This window comes from Myotis davidii, unplaced genomic scaffold (assembly GCF_000327345.1).
Source record: "Myotis davidii unplaced genomic scaffold, ASM32734v1 scaffold762, whole genome shotgun sequence".
NCBI lineage: Eukaryota > Metazoa > Chordata > Mammalia > Chiroptera > Vespertilionidae > Myotis > Myotis davidii.
Genome location: NW_006293699.1, coordinates 1,144,978 through 1,163,583, shown reverse-complemented (window position 1 = coordinate 1,163,583; position 18,606 = coordinate 1,144,978). Strand labels below are relative to the sequence as shown.

At 39.8% G+C, this 18,606-nt stretch overlaps 1 protein-coding gene and 1 long non-coding RNA gene across 3 annotated transcripts in view; one reads left to right on the top strand and one right to left on the bottom strand.

The window, feature by feature from the left end:
• Nucleotides 1–18,606, top strand: part of KMT2C (lysine (K)-specific methyltransferase 2C) — a 270,221-nt gene that overhangs the window by 78,157 nt on the left and 173,458 nt on the right. For both annotated transcript variants that reach the window (XM_015566229.1, XM_015566230.1), the window contains exon 3: nt 13,023–13,111. In XM_015566229.1, coding sequence (XP_015421715.1) covers nt 13,066–13,111 — 46 coding nt within the window. In that variant the 5' untranslated portion in view covers nt 13,023–13,065. The remainder of the gene's footprint in view (nt 1–13,022; nt 13,112–18,606) is intronic.
• Nucleotides 10,574–18,606, bottom strand: part of LOC107183684 — a 12,741-nt gene continuing 4,708 nt past the window's right edge. The window contains exon 3 of the long non-coding RNA XR_001514477.1: nt 10,574–10,809. This is a non-coding gene — a long non-coding RNA (uncharacterized LOC107183684). The remainder of the gene's footprint in view (nt 10,810–18,606) is intronic.

Below are 18,606 nucleotides of genomic sequence, written 5' to 3'. Positions count from 1 at the left end.
TCCTATAATTGAAACTTTGTGGCCTTGAGCGGAGGCCACAGCCAGCCAGGGCAGGCGGGAAACTTGGCTTCCTCCATCGCCGGGGAAACCAAGCCTCATGTTCGCTTCATTTGCCCTGCTGCTGGCTGCCATCTTGGTTGGCAGTTATTTTGCATATCACCCTGATTAGCCGATGGGAAGCATGTCGGAAGTATGGTTAATTACCATGTTTGTCTATTATTAGATAGGATTATATATAGTTTAGTTTAAAAAATAACAAGCACTTGTGTTACCTCCCTTGTAGTTTAAGAATATAATGTTACCCAATATTTTTTGAAGTCCCCTAAATGCCTCTCCTTGGTCACACCCCGACTTCCCATCCAGAGTAATCACACTGAAGTTTGTGTTTAACATTTTCTTGGTCCTTATAGTTTTTAAAAACCATGTCTATATGTATTCTTACATAAGTTAAGCTTAGTTTGCCTGCTTTTAAACTTTGTCTTAGTGGAATAATACCAGGTATATTGTATATGTGGTTAGTATACAGTCTTCTGCAACTTGCTTTTCTCCTTTGGTGGGATTCATCTCTGTTCATATACATAACTGCTGTGTATTCATTTTCACTTCTGGATTGAAATTTATTTTTTTATTCCATGCTTCCCCTTTGGTAGTTACCCATTCTATCTGCATTGTTTTTGTGTCTACTCTAGAAATATTAGCATAAATATATATCTAAAACGGAACATGAATCAGTAATTCATTTTACTCTGAATGATAACCATGTCAAATGCTTCCCTTAGGACTACCCTGCCTCCTGCCTCACATGCTCTTGTTGTACATTGTCTCAGTCCTTTGGGAGCCCCCGAAATCAGACATTATTGTTAGTCCATGTTTGTCCATTCCCTCTTAGGTCTCAGATTTTCCTTATGGAAAGTTCCTTCCTGAATCTTTAGAGTTAACTGGTTGGCATCTTTTGCTGGTACAAAAACCTCAGTTTTATTTTTCACAAATTTGCCCCCCACTTTGAAAGATAGTTTTACTTTTATATGGAATTTTATATATGTGCTTGGTCATAATTTAAAATCTCTTACTCTCAGTTATGGTTAAAACCATGCCATGCATTTAAGGTATGTACATGTCAACTTTACTGGGTAATGCTGAGTGTTTTTCTAAACGATGGCACCAATGCATGCTTCCTTTAGTAAAAGTTGAGAAGTCCCTGTTGCTGTAGTTTTTTTGCTTGTTGTTGTTTTTTACACCAGATTTACGATCAGATTTAAAACATTCCCAATATAGTAGGTGAGAAATATCTTAATATTGTTGTAGATATCATTTTTCTGATGGTTTCTGAGATTGAATACTTACCATAACAAAATATATTTTTATTGATTTCAGAGAGGAAGGGGGGGAGAGAGAGAGAGAGAGAGAGAGAGAGAGATCAATGATGAGAGAGAATCATTGATCAACTGCTTCTTGCACACCCACTACTGGGGATTGAGCTTGCAACCCCTGCTTGTACCCTGACCGGGAATTGAACCCATGACTTTCTGGTTCATAGGTCAATGACGCTCAGCCATAGAGCCACACCGGCTGGGCAGATTGAACACCTTTTAAACCTTTTTTTCTCTAACTTTATATTCCACTATATTTTGCCTTTATGCTTAGATGTCTCTTCATAGTTTAAAACTGTTTTGTCGACAGATCTAGTCTGGTAATTTTTGTTTTTCTGCTGAGGACTTTACATGTTTTATAATCATTGCTTATTGATAATTTATAACTATTGATGTGTTTGGAGATATTTCTTATTTTTAAATATATTTTTATTGACTTCAGAGAGGGAGAGAGAGATAGAAACATCAATGATGAGAGGTTATCATTGATCACCTGCTTCTTGCATGCCCCACACTGGGGATCGAGCCTGCAACCTGGCATGTACCCTGACCGGGAGTCGAACTATCACCTCCTGATTCATAGGTTGATGCTCAACCACTGAGCCACACCAACCAGGCTGGAGATATTTCTATCATTTTATTTTATACTCATTATTTGTTAAATCCTTTCCTCCCCTCCATGTTTGTTTTCTACTTTCAATTTTCAGCTGAGAAATTTGGTGCAGTTTTGATTCTTGATCCTTTGTAAAAAATGTCCTTTTCCTGCATTGATTTTTGTGCTTTTGTTTATCCTGTTCTTCTATATTTCACCACAAAAAGTTATTTTGGAAATAGTTTATTAGACCACAAGGAGTTTTTAAAAAATGGCTCAATACATTTAAAAAAATAGATTTAATTTTTAAGGATAGTTTTAGGTTTATAGAAGTGCACAGAAAGTACAGTTCCCATGTACCCCTCCCTGCAAGAAGTCTTACTTAAAAAATTTCAGGTAAACAAAATGGATGTGAGTTTAGTTTGGAATTTTTTAATTCAAGGCCCTTCTGAAAAATTGATCTCTGCATGGAGCTCTTCCTTGTGCTTTGTATTTCTGTTTTTTGAACTGTCATTCTTAACAAATGCTCAAGCTTCACAACTGTCTATTATTGAAAACTAGTGGCCCAGTGCGCGAACTTTGTGCATGGAGGAGGGTGTCCCTCAGCCCAGCCTGCACCCTCTCTAATCCCAGACATCCCTCTCACAATCCTGGACTGCTGGCTCCTAACCGCTCACCTGCCTGCCTGCGTGATTGCCCCTAACTGCCCCCTGCCTGCCGGATCGCCCCTAACCACCTCTGCCTGCTGGCCTGATTGCCCCTCACTGCCCCCCCGCCCCTGCTGATCTGGTCGCCCCTAACTGACCCCCCTGCCAGCCGGGTTGCCCCACGCAGCCTGTTCGGTTGTCCGTTTGGTTGCGATAGTTGCTTAGGCTTTTATATAGATAGTTTCTGTATACTACTGTAAATTCTTCAGTTGCAGAGTGGTAAAGATAAACAATAAAAACAGTGTCTTTAGGTATTTATTAGGAAGTTTTATTTATGGTAATTATGATATGTAATTCCTCCTCACTCCAAATGTTCAAGTCTTTGTAAAACCTAAATTTAGCTAAACAGTCATACCTGTTGACACTCTGTATGTAATTATCAGCTGTAAATGTATCCGACTGTACTTACAATGTAGAGGGACGATGTCATTTAATTATTATGCCCATTTTGAGTTGCTGTGATGATTATTAGCTATGTATTGCAAACTCTTAATGTTTTCCCTTTTTTTTGCCTATAATATCCTATTGCTACACAGATTTACCCTGACAATTACTTGCATGACATTTCAGTCTTTATAATACCGGATGATTTTCCTCTAAAACCTTTTGACACAAGAGACTAAATAAGAGCTGCATTCTATATGCTCTGTATTTAGGATATTGTCTGTTTGGTTGTCCAATTTACATTCATACTCTAGCATATTTTCCTATAACATGTCCAGATGAGGGCATTATCACCCTTTGCTCTTTTGATTTGTAAAATGATATCTCTTTGCTTTAATTTCCATTTCTAAAATTGTTAGTGAGGTTGAATATTTTGTGTTTGAAGTCCATTTCATTTTTTAAAATTGCTGGTCATATTATTTATTCTTTGTTTTTCTATTGAGAATATGGTTGTTTTTTTCTCTTTAAAAAACACTACTGTATTAGTAATACTTTTAAGAAAAATTATTTAATATTATTCAGTAAGTGACATATTTTAGGTGGGTTAAAGGGCAAGTTATATTCTGACCATAGAACAGTAATGAGTGACTTAATTTTTGTTGTGTAGGTATGTATTTTATATACATATGTTCATACACAAGATAGATGTCAAATTATTGAACAAAATAGTCACAGAGATTTTCTTTTTTTAATAATCTGAATGATTGGCACAATTTTTCAGTTTTCTGGTGGTTTGGTATTATGTGGTCTCCTAATGGTTACAAGTATCACAGGTTGAAAATCAGGCCAAAGGCTTTAATCACAGAGGCATTTCTAACTATTATTATAAACAAACCCCAAACACCATAAACTATTCCTTTATTTTTGCATATGACTCCTAAGGACTGTCGTGAGATACATTATTTTGGAAGGTTTGTTATATAGAGTGGGATTAGAAATAATTCCTAAACTACTAGAGCATAAAAGATAAAGCGCTCTCCCAATGTTGCCCAAGGAAAAACATCTTTTAACCCTTCCCCCACTATAAATTATAGATGAATGTATGCTCTTTATAAAGAACTCACCAGGTGTCTAAAGGCCCTTCCTTGGCCCTCGGTTTTCCTTCATGCCTCCAGAGGAGAGCACTGTTACCAGTTTAGTGCCTGTCATTCTGTTTTGCTGTGTGTTTTTGGTGTGTAAACACACATGGTTATAAAGCACAAATGCTTATTTATACATGCATGTACACTTACAAAACTTTCATGGAATCATGTATATTCTGTAACGCACTTTTTCTCATTAAACGATGTCTTAGAGGTCTGTCTTTATTAGTACAAATAGGGCTTCCTTATTGTTTGTAGTGGTCAGAGACTGAAAATTCTAAAATTGTTAGTGCATACTTTTTTTTTTTTAATATATTTTATTGACTTTTTTACAGAGAGGAAGGGAGAGGGATAGAGAGCTAGAAACATCGATGAGAGAGAAACATCGATCAGCTGCCTCCTGCACACTCCCTACTGGGGATGTGCCCGCAACCCAGGTACGTGCCCTTGACCGGAATCGAACCTGAGACCTTGCAGTCCGCAGGCCGATGCTCTATCCACTGAGCCAAACCGGTCAGGGCCTAGCACATACTTTCAGTATCCCCTCAACCAGCTTTTATGTTGTTCGTTCTATAGTGAATGTCCTCATATATATATTATCTAGATATTTATGCACGTGAAGTTGGGTAGAGTTCTAGACATGAAACTGACAGAGCAAATGATGTGAATATCTTATATTTGATATGTATTGCTAAATTGCCTTCCAGTATACACTATACCAGTGGTCAGCAAACTGCGGCTCATGAGCCACATGTGGCTCTTTGGCCCCTTGAGTGTGGCTCTTCCACAAAATACCAACTTGTATGCATGGGCCACGAAGTTTCAATTGCTCTGTACATACGCACCCGCACCCGCACCCGCACATGGTATTTTGTGCAAGAGCCACACTCAAGGGGCCAAAGAGCCGCATGTGGCTCGCGAGCTGCAGTTTACCGACCACTGCACAGTATTCACACCCCTGCAGCTGTTATGTGTGAGTCTTTGTCTCTTCTGTGTTCCCACTGTCCCTGGGTAGTATCAGAATTTTTATTTCCCATCTCACTGTTTGAATTCCCTGATTACTTGGTGAAGTTGAACACTTTGTCATATTTCTAGGTTGAATAATTTTTGTCTACACATGGATTATTTGAATCCTTTGTTCCTTTTTATATTAGGTTTTCTCTGTTGTTTTTTTTCCTTTATGTTCATGAATAGGTTTATTATATTTTTCATTGAAGTGATTCCTAGTAACTTGATTGTTTCATTGCATTTGAAATGATTATCGCTGCTGTTTGTACAGCATGAAGTACAGGAAAGTTGTTGATGTTTTTATTACCATGTAGATCTGACAATCTTCGAGAACTCTTCACTTTTCAGTTAATTAACCTGTGTTTTCTAATAGATGTTGGTGGTGTTATTTGCCAATGATGACAGTTTTGTCTGTTCCCTTGTGGTATTAAAAGTTCTTATTTTTTCTTTCTTTACCTTAATGACAAACATTTAGTATTAGGTTACATGGCTTACTTTTAAAGTTTGACCCCAGTCCTTGGCCAGGTGGCTTATTTGGAACATTGGCCTGTATACCAAAAAGGTTGCAGGTTTGATCCCTGGTCAGGATGCTTATGGGAGGCAACTGATCCATGTTTCTCTCTCACATTGATCTTTCTCTCCCCACCCCCTTTCTCTCTCTCTAAATCAATAAACATATCCTTAGGTGAGGATTAAATAAATAAACAAACAAAGTTAGACCCCATATGAAATTTTATTTTTCTGCTCAGTGTCTAGCAGAATTATATTTGCATCTTTATTTTATTTTATATTTTAAAATATGTTTTTATTGAATTTTATAGAGAGAGGAAGGGAGAGGGATAGAAAGAATGAAACATCAATGAGAGGGAAACTGCCTCCTGCACACCCCCTACTGGAGATCAAATCTGCAACCCAGACATGTGCCCTGACTAAAAATCCAACTGGTGACCTCTTGGTTCCTGGGTCAACACCCAACCTTTGAGCCACACCAGCCGGGCTATAATTTGCATCTTTAGAATGGTTAGGTAGCTATCTCAATTCTTGTTATTAAATGTATATTTTCCTTCCGAGTTGTAGAACTGTTGTGTTCATTCAGCAAAGCCTGTTTTGAGTGCTTGTGATACGGCTGGTACTGTTAGGCATTGGAAGTGTGGTATTGAATAGAACAGAGTTCTGACACTCATGGACATTTCATTCCAGTTGAAGAGACAGATTGATAAAACAATAGGTAACTATGCAAAGTCTTTAAAGGGGAACATCTTCGGTGTGTTTATGAAAGGGCAGTACAGCAGGGCCGTGGTGTGGAAGGAGGAGTGTGCTCATACATGACCTCGGAGGGAACCCGGACAGCCACATCACGTAGGCCGTGGAGGATTTTTTCTAGGTGTGATGAGTAGCCACTGAGAGGAAGGACAAGTGACCTGATTTAATTTAAGGTTTTAAATTATCATTAATAATTGTTCGGAGAGCCTATAGGCCAGTGAGAGTGGAAACGGAGGCCACTAATTGCAGTATCATCAGTGGTTAAGAATGCATTGCTATGGAGCTAGAGCCATTAAATTTGGGCATAGCCATTATCTTCTCTGAGCTTCACTTTTTCAAATGTAAATAGAGATAGTAATACGAGTGTCTCTTACATACTAAATACTCAGTAAAGGTGAGTTACATAATTCCCAGTTGTAATAGTAACAAAAACCTATGGTGACATTAGGCTGTTGACAGTGTAACACAGTGTAACCGGAACATGTCTTGAAGGTAGAGCTGACAGGATTTGCTGATGTGATATATGAGGCATGAGAGAGAGGAATCGAAAATTATGAAGCCGAGCTACTTGGGTGATTGGTGTCACTCTTTACTGAGATAGGAAACACTGGAGAAAGAGCAAGTGTGGAATCAGATTTGGTTTTTGACATGTTAACTTTGAAATGCTTGTTTGAATCCAAATGGAGCTGTTGGGTAGACAGTTAAATATGAGTTACCAGTAGACAGGTAGGGAGTGGAGGAATTTGGGTCAATAACAGTATAAATGTCAAGAGACTGGGTGAGATTGCCCAGGGAATGAGCCTTTGTGTGTGGAGGGAGGCTTTGTGCCCAAGCCCTGGGCACTCTACCATTTAGAGGTCAACAAAGAGGAAGCGGAACCAGCAGAAGGAAAAATATGGGAGAAGTTTTAGGAGAGTGTTATGTCCAAAGAAGCCAACGAGAAAACGATCACTTGTCTCATGGGCATGTGACAGATGCTGTCTGCCTCTACTGTGTGTGCAGCGCCAAGCAGTCACCCTGGGACCTTGCTGGATGGACATCTGTTAGTTCACTTCGGAAAGTCTTGTTGTACTGATTAGGGTCAGGCCCACCATGGACAGGTTGCAGATCAGCTCAGGCGCTCACACCTCCACTCCACGCTCTTCTAGGTTTCAAACTGCATTGAGTTCATTCAGTACAGGGGATACTGGAGAGGTAAAACAGTGAAGTCGGTGACATTTTGGCAATACTTTGCATTTTGGTGTTTGTTCCCGATCAACCTGCTGTTAGGATTTTTTTTTCCTTTCTAAAATATATTTTTATTGATTTCAGAGAGGGAGAGATATAGAAACATCAATGGTGAGAGAGAATCATTGAATGACTGCTTCCTGCATGCTCCCTACTGGGGATTGAGCTGCAACCTGGGCATATGTTCTGCCGGGAATTGAACCGTGATCTCATGGTTCATAGGTCGACACTCAACCACTGACCCACACCGGCTGGGCGTGTTATGTATTTTTAACCCATTGTACGCCATAAGCATCTGTAGATGCAAGCAGTGGACCTTCCCCACATGCCACGTGCGCCTATAAAAAAAATGTTTTCCCTAAGTGGCAGCCTTGACCAACTTTAAAATTATTTTTTGTGAGAATTTTCAGCTGAAAACATTTAAGAACATCCGAATTGGAATATATTTATTTTTATAATATTCATTGCAAATTGATTTTTTTAATTAAATTCAAAATATTGTGGCGTGTGGAGATGGTTTGCGTTTTGGATGCATGATAGTTAACTGGTTAAGGAAACTCAAAATAGTTGTTCCATATATTATTTTCATGTTTTACATTTGCATTCAGTGAGTGGCATATTTCTAAATCATATATAGAACTGGAGCCCCTTGCTTGAGATTTTTTGTATGTTTTTAGTGAAAAGACAGGCTGTAATTTTTTTCTTACATTTTTCTTAGTTTGATTTGGCATGATAATTTTAATATCAGGGAAAATGGGTGGTAGAATGCCCTTTTTAAAATTCTGTGAAACAGGATTTTTGTTCATGATGGATGTTGTTATGTCTTTGATTTTGCTGTCAGCGTAATGCCTACTTCATAGAATGAGTTAGGATGTATTCCTTCCTCCAGTACATCCTGAAGATAGTATAGGATTAGTATTATTTCTTAAATGTTTAATAGAATTTATCAGTAAAGCCACCTGTAGCTGTTTGTCCTTTTTCACTTGTCCTTTAATTTTGGATAGATTTTTTTTTTTTTTTTTGCTATGTCTTTAAGGTCAGTTACCTTTGTTTTGCTATTTCTAATCAGATGTTAATCTTTCAAAGTGAATTTTTTATTAGATGTTATCTTTTTGTTGTTGAGTGGAAGGTAGGAAAAGAGGAAGAGAGGGGGAGAAAGTTAGATAGAGGGAGAGAAAAAATATTGATGTAAGAGAGACATCAATTGATTGCCTCCTGCTGGGAGGGAGCGAACCCGAAGCCCAGGTATGTGCCCTTGACTGGGAATTGAATCTGAGACCCTTAGGTGTGAGGGCTGATGCTCTAACCATCTAGCAACACTGGCCAATGCTGAGGTTATCTTTTAATGTACCTCTATGACTTCCATTTTGTTTATATTTAATATCTTCTATTTCTCTCATATTCATTTTCTATTACATTCTTGAGCATATGAGGCATATTGCTATAGCTGGTTTAATGTCCAGTCTTGTCCCTTTTATCATTTTTGTTGTTTTCTGTTTCTATTCTTTGATTTTTATTCTGATTATGACTGACTTTTTTTTTTTTTTGCTGCTTTGTAAAATTTTATTGGATTCCTCATATTGTGATTTTGTGGTTGCTAACAGCTAGATTTTATTGTAATGCTTTCGTAAGTGTTGAACTTTTTTTCTTGCCTGTCAGGGAAGTTAGTTGTGGATCATTTGGTTCTGTTGAGACTTACTCGTCAGCTCTTTTAGGTCTAGAATAGCATTTGTTAGCCCTACTCCTGAAGATGCGTTCCACTGTGGTCTCTACTGAATGCATAGTCAATGAGGTCTTTCTTAGCACTCTGTGAACTTTGGGGCTTGCTTGTATTGCAACTCGCCTATAGTTGTCCTTCTTCTGAAGGCGTTCTTGTTCAGCCTTATGGGGTTTTACAGCACAATTATACAGGTGCGTATGCAGATAAAAACTCACAGGTCACCTCCTGCAGGGTTCTGGAGAGCTCTTTCCACTACACAGCACAGCAGTTCTGTCCCATAATTTGTAACCTCTTCTAGCCTCCTGGACTGATGATTTGTCTCCCCTTTTCAGCACAACTGCCCGTCTCCGAGTGCCACTCTCTGGTGCAGTTTAAATTAACTCCTTGCAGCCAAAACCGGTTTGGCTCAGTGGATAGAGCGTCGGCCTGCGGACTGAAAGGTCCCAGGTTCGATTCTGGTCAAGGGCATGTACCTGGGTTGTGGGCATGTCCCCAGTAGGAGATGTGCAGGAGGCAGCTGATCGATGTTTCTCTCTCATCGATGTTTCTAACTCTCTATCTCTCTCCCTTCCTCTCTGTAAAAAATTAATAAAATATATTTTAAAAAAAATTAACTCCATGCAGACGGCTTTTGTGGTAGCAGAGCTCGCCTTGTTTATTTACCTTTGTTCAGGGACTCCAGTCCTGTCCCTGCCTGTTGTCCAGTGTCTGATAATGGCTGTTTCTTATATTTTTTTCTGGTTTTCTTGTTAATGGCTTGAGTGTAATTTTGAATATTCTTAATTCCATGTAACTTTAAGTAGAAGTCTCCTGTATTATTTTAGGAACTCAGATTAGTTTTTTTTTCTTTTTTTAAAAATATATTTTATTGATTTTTTACAGATAGGAAGGGAGAGGGATAGAGAGTTAGAAACATCGATGGGAAAGAAACATCGATCAGCTGCCTCCTGCACATCTCCTACTGGGGATGTGCCCGCAACCCAGGTACATGCCCTTGACCGGAATCGAACCTGGGACCTTTCAGTCCGCAGGCCGGCGCTCTATCCACTGAGCCAAACCGGCTTTGGCAGATTAGTTTTAATTTATAAGATTAATATGGACATTAAGTCTTTGAAATCTCATATTTAGTTCTGCCTCTTTCTCCCCTCCCCTCATGAAATTTGAAATGATGCTGTTTCGGCTGTTTGACTTTGTATGTTATATTGACAGATTTCTAATATTAAATCATGCTTGTATTTTGATTATATTTACTCATATTTTTAGGTTTTTGAAAATACGTTTTTGTTGATTTGTGAGAGAGGAATGGAGAGGGAGAGAAATATCTATGATTGTCTCCTACACCCCCCTACTGGGAATCGAGCCCACAACACGGGTATGTGCCCGATGGGGAATCGAACTCCAGGGACCATGTGGTGCATGGGATGATGCTCAACCAATTGAGCCACCCTGGTTCGGGCAATACTTCTTTTAATCTATATATTTTTTGCTATATTTATTAGGGTTTTGGTTCAGGTGTTTCTTTTTAATTGTATTTTTGGGGTAGAGATGACCTTTTGACAGTGTGCAATAATTCATTTATAAAACCCATTGGGACTTTGAACACTTTAGCTCTTAAAATTTTTTTTTCCTTTTTTTTTTTTTTTACCGCAGCATAGTATTCCATTGTGTATATGTACCACAGTTTTCTAATCCACTCATCTGCTGATGGGCACTTAGGCTGTTTCCAAATCTTAGCTATGGTGAATTGTGCTGCTATGAACATAGGGGTGCATTATATCCTTTCTGATTGGCGTTTCTGGTTTCTTGGGATATATTCCTAATAGTGGGATCACTGGGTCAAATGGGAGTTCCATTTTTTGTCTTCTGAGGTAGCTCCATACTGTTCTCCACAGTGGCTGCACCAGTCTGCATTCCCACCAGCAGTGCAGAAGGGTTCCTTTTTCTCCGCATCCTCTCCAAGCTCTTAAAAATTCTTACTTAAAAATTATTATATCTCCTTTACTTGTTTTAATTGTTGAGTGTACTAAATAAGATTTAAATGGATTTCCTACTGTTTAAAACAGCCTTTTGCTTTATTTTTCCATATCAATGCTTTATTTCTTATTTTTTAATTCTTTTAATGCTTCTCAACTAAATACTGAGTTCATTTGTATTTTTTCTTTTTAAGTAATAATTTAATGTGCTGAAATCTGAATACTGCTTTGCCAGTTTCTAAGTTTTTAAAATATGTAATGTCATGTTTTTTATTTGTTTCAATTTTTTGACTCATTTCTATCCCTTATTTACAAGACATGAAAAAATTTAAAGACATTAGTTTTTTTTAATTGCTTCGGTCAAAGAATCCCATTTTACCACAACACTTTAAAAAAATGTTTTTATTGATTTTTAAAAGAGAGGAAGTGGGAGGGAGAAAGGAGAGAGAGAGAGAAACATCCATGAGAGAGAAACATCAACATCGACCAGCTGCCTCCTATACCACCTCTACCTCTCACTGGTGATCAAGCCCACAACCTGGGCATGTTCCTTGACTGGGAATCGAACCAGCAACCTTTTGGTGCATGAGTGGACGCTCAACCACTGAGCAACCCGATTGGGATACCACAGCTCTTATGTTTACTTCACTGAAGTGTTTATAAGTTAAATTTTATCACACTTGCAAGGTTGATATGACTAAATCTTGCTTACTACTTAGAAGTTTTTCTCTTCGAGTGGTTGACAGGGTGTGTATTGCTTTCTTAAAAATACACCTGTCTGCCGAAACCGGTTTGGCTCAGTGGATAGAGCGTCGGCCTGCGGACTGGGGGGTCCCGGGTTCGATTCCGGTCAAGGGCATGTACCTGGGTTGCGGGCACATCCCCAGTAGGAGATGTGCAGGAGGCAGCTGATCGATGTGTTCTCTCTCATCGATGTTTCTAACTCTCTATCTCTCTCCCTTCCTCTCTGTAAGAAATCAATAAAATATATTTAAAAAAAAATACACCTGTCTGGGCTTCACTCCTTAATATTAGATATAGTGGTATAACCTGGTGTATGAACTTTGAAAGGAACCCATTAGGTCAGCAGTTCTTAACCTGTGGGTCGCGACCCCTTTGGGGGTCGAACGACCCTTGCACAGGGGTCGCCTAAGACCATCGGAAAACACATATATAGTAATTACATATTGTTTACAGTAGCAAAATTACAGTTATGAAGTAGCCACGAAAATAATTTTATGGTTGGGGGTCACCACAACATGAGGAACTGTATTACAGGGTTGCGGCATTAGGAAGGTTGAGAACCACTGCATTGGGTGATCAAAGACCAAGACTGTAGACAGAGGGCAGCATCAGAAGATTAGCTAAACCAGGAACAAAGCCTAAAATGCAGAGTAATTGAGAAAGTGAGTTATGATGGCACAAACTTAGTAATCAGGGCCTGTCCTCACATGCAGGTGAAAGGCACATCAGGATTTGAGGGGGAAATGACTGTAAAGTATTATATTACTATTTAATATAGTAAAATGTTAGAAATGTTTATTTTGTGTACCTACAATTGGTGCTTTACATTGAGTTTAATTCTAAGCCTTAAAATTTAATATTTAACTATACATATATATTTATTTCTTTGTAGGCCTCGAAGTAGAGGAAAAACTACAGTGGAAGATGAAGACAGCATGGATGGTCTGGAGACAGCAGAAACAGAAAATATTGTGGAAACAGGTATTGGAACTTAATGAAAATGCATGTAAATAATTTGCACAATTAGCATTTGTTTGTATACTGATTTCTGAAATTTTCTGTACTGAAATAATTTGAGAAGTACAGTCCTGATTTAGTAGAAATTATTTAATATCTGTAGAGAAATGTTTTATTAAAGGAAATTAAAACTGGAATAAAGAGTAAGTCTAGGCCACTAGGATGACAGCTCATAGTATATTTCTGGGTTATGAACCTGTAGTGTGTGTTTAAAGCTGATTGTATGATTGTGTGTGGTGGGGAGAGTAAAAGTTCCATAGTAATACTGTGCAGTGCTAGGTTACAAGAGACCAAATGTATTCTAGTCTGTCTGCTGGACTGTTAGGTGTCTGCAAAAGGTAGAATAGAGTAGCTTTGCAGTTTCCAAAATTTACACAAGGTTGGTGGTTTTATAAGTTGTCAAAGGGATGAGGTCCCATGCTTTATTCAGAGGATGTTTGTGTGAGATGGTCTCTCACTGGCAATGTTTTTAGCAGCCGTTGAATAGAATTTAGATACAGTGTCAGGCTTTTTCTCTGAAATTGAATGCCTTCTTGATGCTTATAAAATGTCATGCAGTGTTTAGAGAAAAGTTAAAAAGTGCTATGTCTTTTAAATTATAATTTTCCATACAATATTTTTGGTGTCAAATGTGTTGCTATTATATAGTTACAATTCTTGGAAAGCTTTCAAATATTCTGCAAGTCTCATCTCTTTTTCCAGCAGGCTCTGGTCAGGTAGAGTGACAGAAGGGAAGCTTGGATGATCAGAATTCTGCATTTCACTTTTTGGTGGACATTTATCACCATATTACTTTAAACTTGGATTTATATAAGTTTTCCAGTTATTTTTTGTATGACTTTTCCCCCTTAATTTAATTTTTTCTGTACTGTATACAGTTATTTCATAGGTGAAAATCTTCAAAGTTCTAAGTGACATTTCAGAATGGCCCACAAGTCCCTCGGGTTGCACTGATTAGCAGCCTTCTGAGACCTCGCCCGCATTCTCTGACACTTGAGCACCTGCCTTCCTACTCTCCTCCGCTTTTCCCATTGCCAATTTTATTGAATTTTTTAATTTTTATTTAATTTTTTATTGATTTCAGAGAGGAAGAGAGATATAGAAACATCAGTGATGAGAGATAATCCTTGATCAGCTGCCTCCTACAAGCCCCACACTGGGGATAGAACTCACAACCCATGCAGGTGCCCTTGACCAGAATCGAACCCGGGACCTTTCAGTCTGCAGGCCGACGCTCTATCCACTAAGCCAAACGAGCTGGGGATCCCATTGCCAATTTAAAAACATATGTTTTTATTGATTTCAGAGAGAGAGAAAGGGAGATGGAGAGAGAGATAGAAACATCAATGAGAGAGAAACATGGACAGCTGCCCTTCTGGGGGTTGAGTCTGCAAACTGGGCATGTGCCTTCACCCAGAATCAAACTGGCAACCTTTCAGTGCTCGGGGCAATGCCCAACTAACTGAGCCCGCTGGCCAGGGCTCCTGTTGCCAATTTTTATAATCTATTCAATACCCAGACCCTTAGCTCCTTGATGCCATAAAACAGTGGTTCTCAACTTTCCTAAGGCTGCGACCCCTTAATACATTCCTCATATTGTGGTGACCCCCAATTTCATTGTTACAAATTGAACATAATTAAAGCATAGTGATTAATCACAAAAACAATAAGTAATTATATATGTGTTTTCTGATGGTCTTAGGCGACCCCTGTGAAAGGGTCGTTCGACCCCCAAAGGGATCGCGACCCACAGGTTGAGAACCTCTGCCCTAAAAAAAATCTTATTCTCCAGCCCATCCCAGCCACTTCTTCTTATGGTCATGCTTTTGCCTTTGTCATTGTATCACTTACTGTTTCACTTCCAAAATCTCACTTTCAACAATTGTTCCCTGTAAATACTTACTGCCTCTTCTTTTCCCAGCTCACTGTCTCCTAATGTCCACACCAGCCATGTCGAGTCCTCCAATCCGGTCATCTTACCAACACGGTTTGTTACCATCCTTTTCCAGGTCAGATTCTCTGACCTATCCCTGTAGTCATTCTCTTACGTACCCTCAATTCCTTTGCCATTCTCCCACTGCTTTGCCTTCATAACAAAACCCACATTCTGCATTTTTTGACAGGAAAACACCATAAACTTGCCAACTAGTTTCATTTTAAATTTATGACCTCAAATCACAAGAAGGTCATGATTGCTGCCCTCCACTCATCCCGCTTTTACTTAGACATTCTTTCTCCTGTTATCAGTGATGATTCTTGAACCACCTTCGCTCTTCTTCAACCTCCTAATATGTCCTCCCATTGTTTTCATTCTTCAGTCCATCATCTTGCTTATTACTTCAATGGAAAAAAATAGAAGCAACCAGGAAAGAAATTCCACATTCACTCCTGTCAAGTCTTTCCTGCTTGCATCTCTACCTATACATTCCACCGTCCCTGTTGCCAGAATGGGATGAAGTAAGGCTGATCTTACACTTGTGTCCTCGAGTCTGTCCCCTTGCATTTGTTACGGACCTTCAGTTTTCCTTGGCATCATGAATTCTTCTCCCGGTGGGTCATTACCATGAGCATTTGAGCACAAATAATTTCCCTTGATCAAATATCCCTTTTCAGTTTCTATATTGCTTCTTTGCTCATTTTTTATAGTAAACATTGCTGCAACTTATTTTTGACCATTTTCTCATGAACCTACTTCTGTCAGGTTTTCTTCCTCCTACTCTGCTGACATTGTTTTTGTCAATGTCACCAAGGATGTCATATTGCCATGCTCACCTTCACTACACAGTACTGTTTCCTGCAGCTAATCACCTTCAGTATTGGACCTTTAAAAAAAAAAAAGACTTTCAGGCCTGGCTAGTGTGGTACAGTGGTTGAGCACAGTGGTTGAGCATTGACCCATGAACCAGGAGGTCTCGGTTAGATTTCCAGTCAGGGCACATGCCAGAGTTTTGGGCTCGATCCCAAGTAGGGAGCATGTAGGAGGCAGCTGATCAATGATGCTTTCTCTCATCTTGATGTTTCTATCTCTCCCTCTCCCTTCCTCTTTGAAAACAATAAAAAAACACCCACCAAAACCCACACACCCCAAGACTTTCAGGATACCACATCCTCTTACCTTCTTCCTTCCTCTCTGGTCTCTCTTCACTCTGTTTTGCTCATTCTCCCATACATTAGGCGGTCTCATTCATTTTAGTTACTTTAAATATTATCTATTTGCTGGTGACTCTAAAAATTATATTATCATCTCTTTTCTTGCTTCGAACACAACCTATATCTTTAGCTTCCTTTTTATCTCTCCTAAAAAATTTTTTTTTTATTGAATTCAGAGAGAGGAAGGGAGAGGGAGAGAGGCACACATCAATGATGAGAGAGAGAATCACTGACCCACTGCCTCCTGCATGTCCCCCACTGGGGATCAAGCCCACAAACTTAGGCATGTGCTCTTGACCGGAATCGAACTTGGGAACCTTCAGTCCGCAGGCCAACGCTCTATCCGCTGAGCCAAACCGTCCAGGGTCTTACCATCTTTAATATGTGTAAAGAAGATCTCAAAGTTAATGTGTCCTCTGTGGAACTATTTATTATCATCCCAAAACCTTCTCTCTCAGTGTTTCCACCTCAGTAAATGACATCATGTGTTATTCAGGCTAAACATATAGTCATGGGCCACATAACAGTGTTTTGGTCAATGACAGACAGCACATAACAACAGTGGTCCCATAAGATTATGATGGCCCCATGATTAAACATTTTTTATTGATTTCAGAGAGGGTCCTGCATGCCCTCTACTGGGGACCGAACCCACAAACCAGACATGTGCCCTTGTCTGGAATCAAACCCGGGACCCTTCAGTCTGCAGGCTGATGCTCTATCCACGGAGCAAAACCAGCCAGGGCATGGCTCCATGATTAGAGTGTCAGCCTAGGGACCGAAGGGTTGTGTTTGATCCCTAGCCCTGGTTGGGGTGCGTGCAAGAGGCAACCAAAGAGAGTTAGAAACATCGATGAGAGAGAAACATTGATCAGCTGCCTCCTGCACATCTCCCACTGGGGATGTGCCCGCAACCCAGGTACATGCCCTTGACCGGAATCGAACCTGGGACCCTTCAGTCCGCCGGCCGATGCTCTATCCACTGAGCCAAACCAGTTTCGGCCCTTCTACTCTCTCTAAAAAAATCAACGGAAAAATAAAAACGATTATAATGGAGCCATGGCAGGGTATGACTCAGTTGGTTGAGCATTGTCCCCTGCACCAAGAGGGGGCTGGTTTGATTCCCAGTCAGGGCATATTCCTGGGTTGTGAGTTTGATCCCTGGTAGGGGGAGTGCAGGACGTAGCCAGATCGTGTGTTTTTTTAATTTTTATTTGTTTTTATTGATTTTAGAGAGTGAGGAAGGGAGAGGGAGAGAGAAATAGAAACATTGATGAGAAACATCAACATCTTTTGGCTGTTTCCTGCATGTACCCTGCTGGGGATCAAGCCTGCAACCCAGGCATGTGCCCTGACTAGGAATCTAACAGGTGACCTCTTGATGCATGGGTCCATGCTTAACCACTGAGCACACTGGCTGGACTGGATTGATGTTCTGCTCTTACATTGATCTCTCTCCTCAAATCTCTCCCCCCTCCCTTCCTCCTTCTAAAAATCAATTAAAAAATCTTAAGAAATAAAAATACAATCATGGGCCACATAACAGTGTTTTTGACAATGACACATGGCACATACAACAGTGGTCTCATAATATTATACGCTAGCTGAAAAATTCCTAATGTTCAGTGATGTCAGGGCCATCATAACGTTGTAGTGCAACAATTACTCGCATGTTGGGGTGACATGATATGAACACACCTACTGTGCCGTCGGTCGAATGAAAGTGTGCACATACAGTTACGGTAGTAGGCTCCACCCCCCAGGTTGGTGTAGGTGCATTCCTTGAGCTCACACAGTGAAGATGTTGCCTACGCACGCATTTCTCTTGTGCATTGTTAGGCAGCATGCGATTACTGTATGAAGCCCATTGGAAAGTCCTCTGGGTTTTACTCTCACAATATAGCCTTAGTTACAACACTGTCACCTCCTTCACTGCTGTCCCTCCAGTACTTGCCATCACCACTTCTCACGTGGAGGGCTGTAAGAACTTCCTAACTGCTCTCACAGCATTTACTATAGCCCCAATCTAGTCTTGTTCTTCACATAATAGCCAGAGTGATCTTTTCAAACCCAAAGTAAGAGTCTTCTCTTTCTCTTCTGTCAACCATCTAAAGCTTCCAGTGATATCCTACCTAATAAAAGAGAAACATGGTAATTAGCCATACGTCTGCTACCCTTCCCATTGGCTAATCAGGGTGATATGCAAATTAACTGCCAGCCAAGATGGCGGCCGGCAGCCAGGCAGCTTGACGCGAACATGAGGCTTGCTTGCTTCAGTGACGGAGGACTCCAGTGTTCCCCGCCTGCGG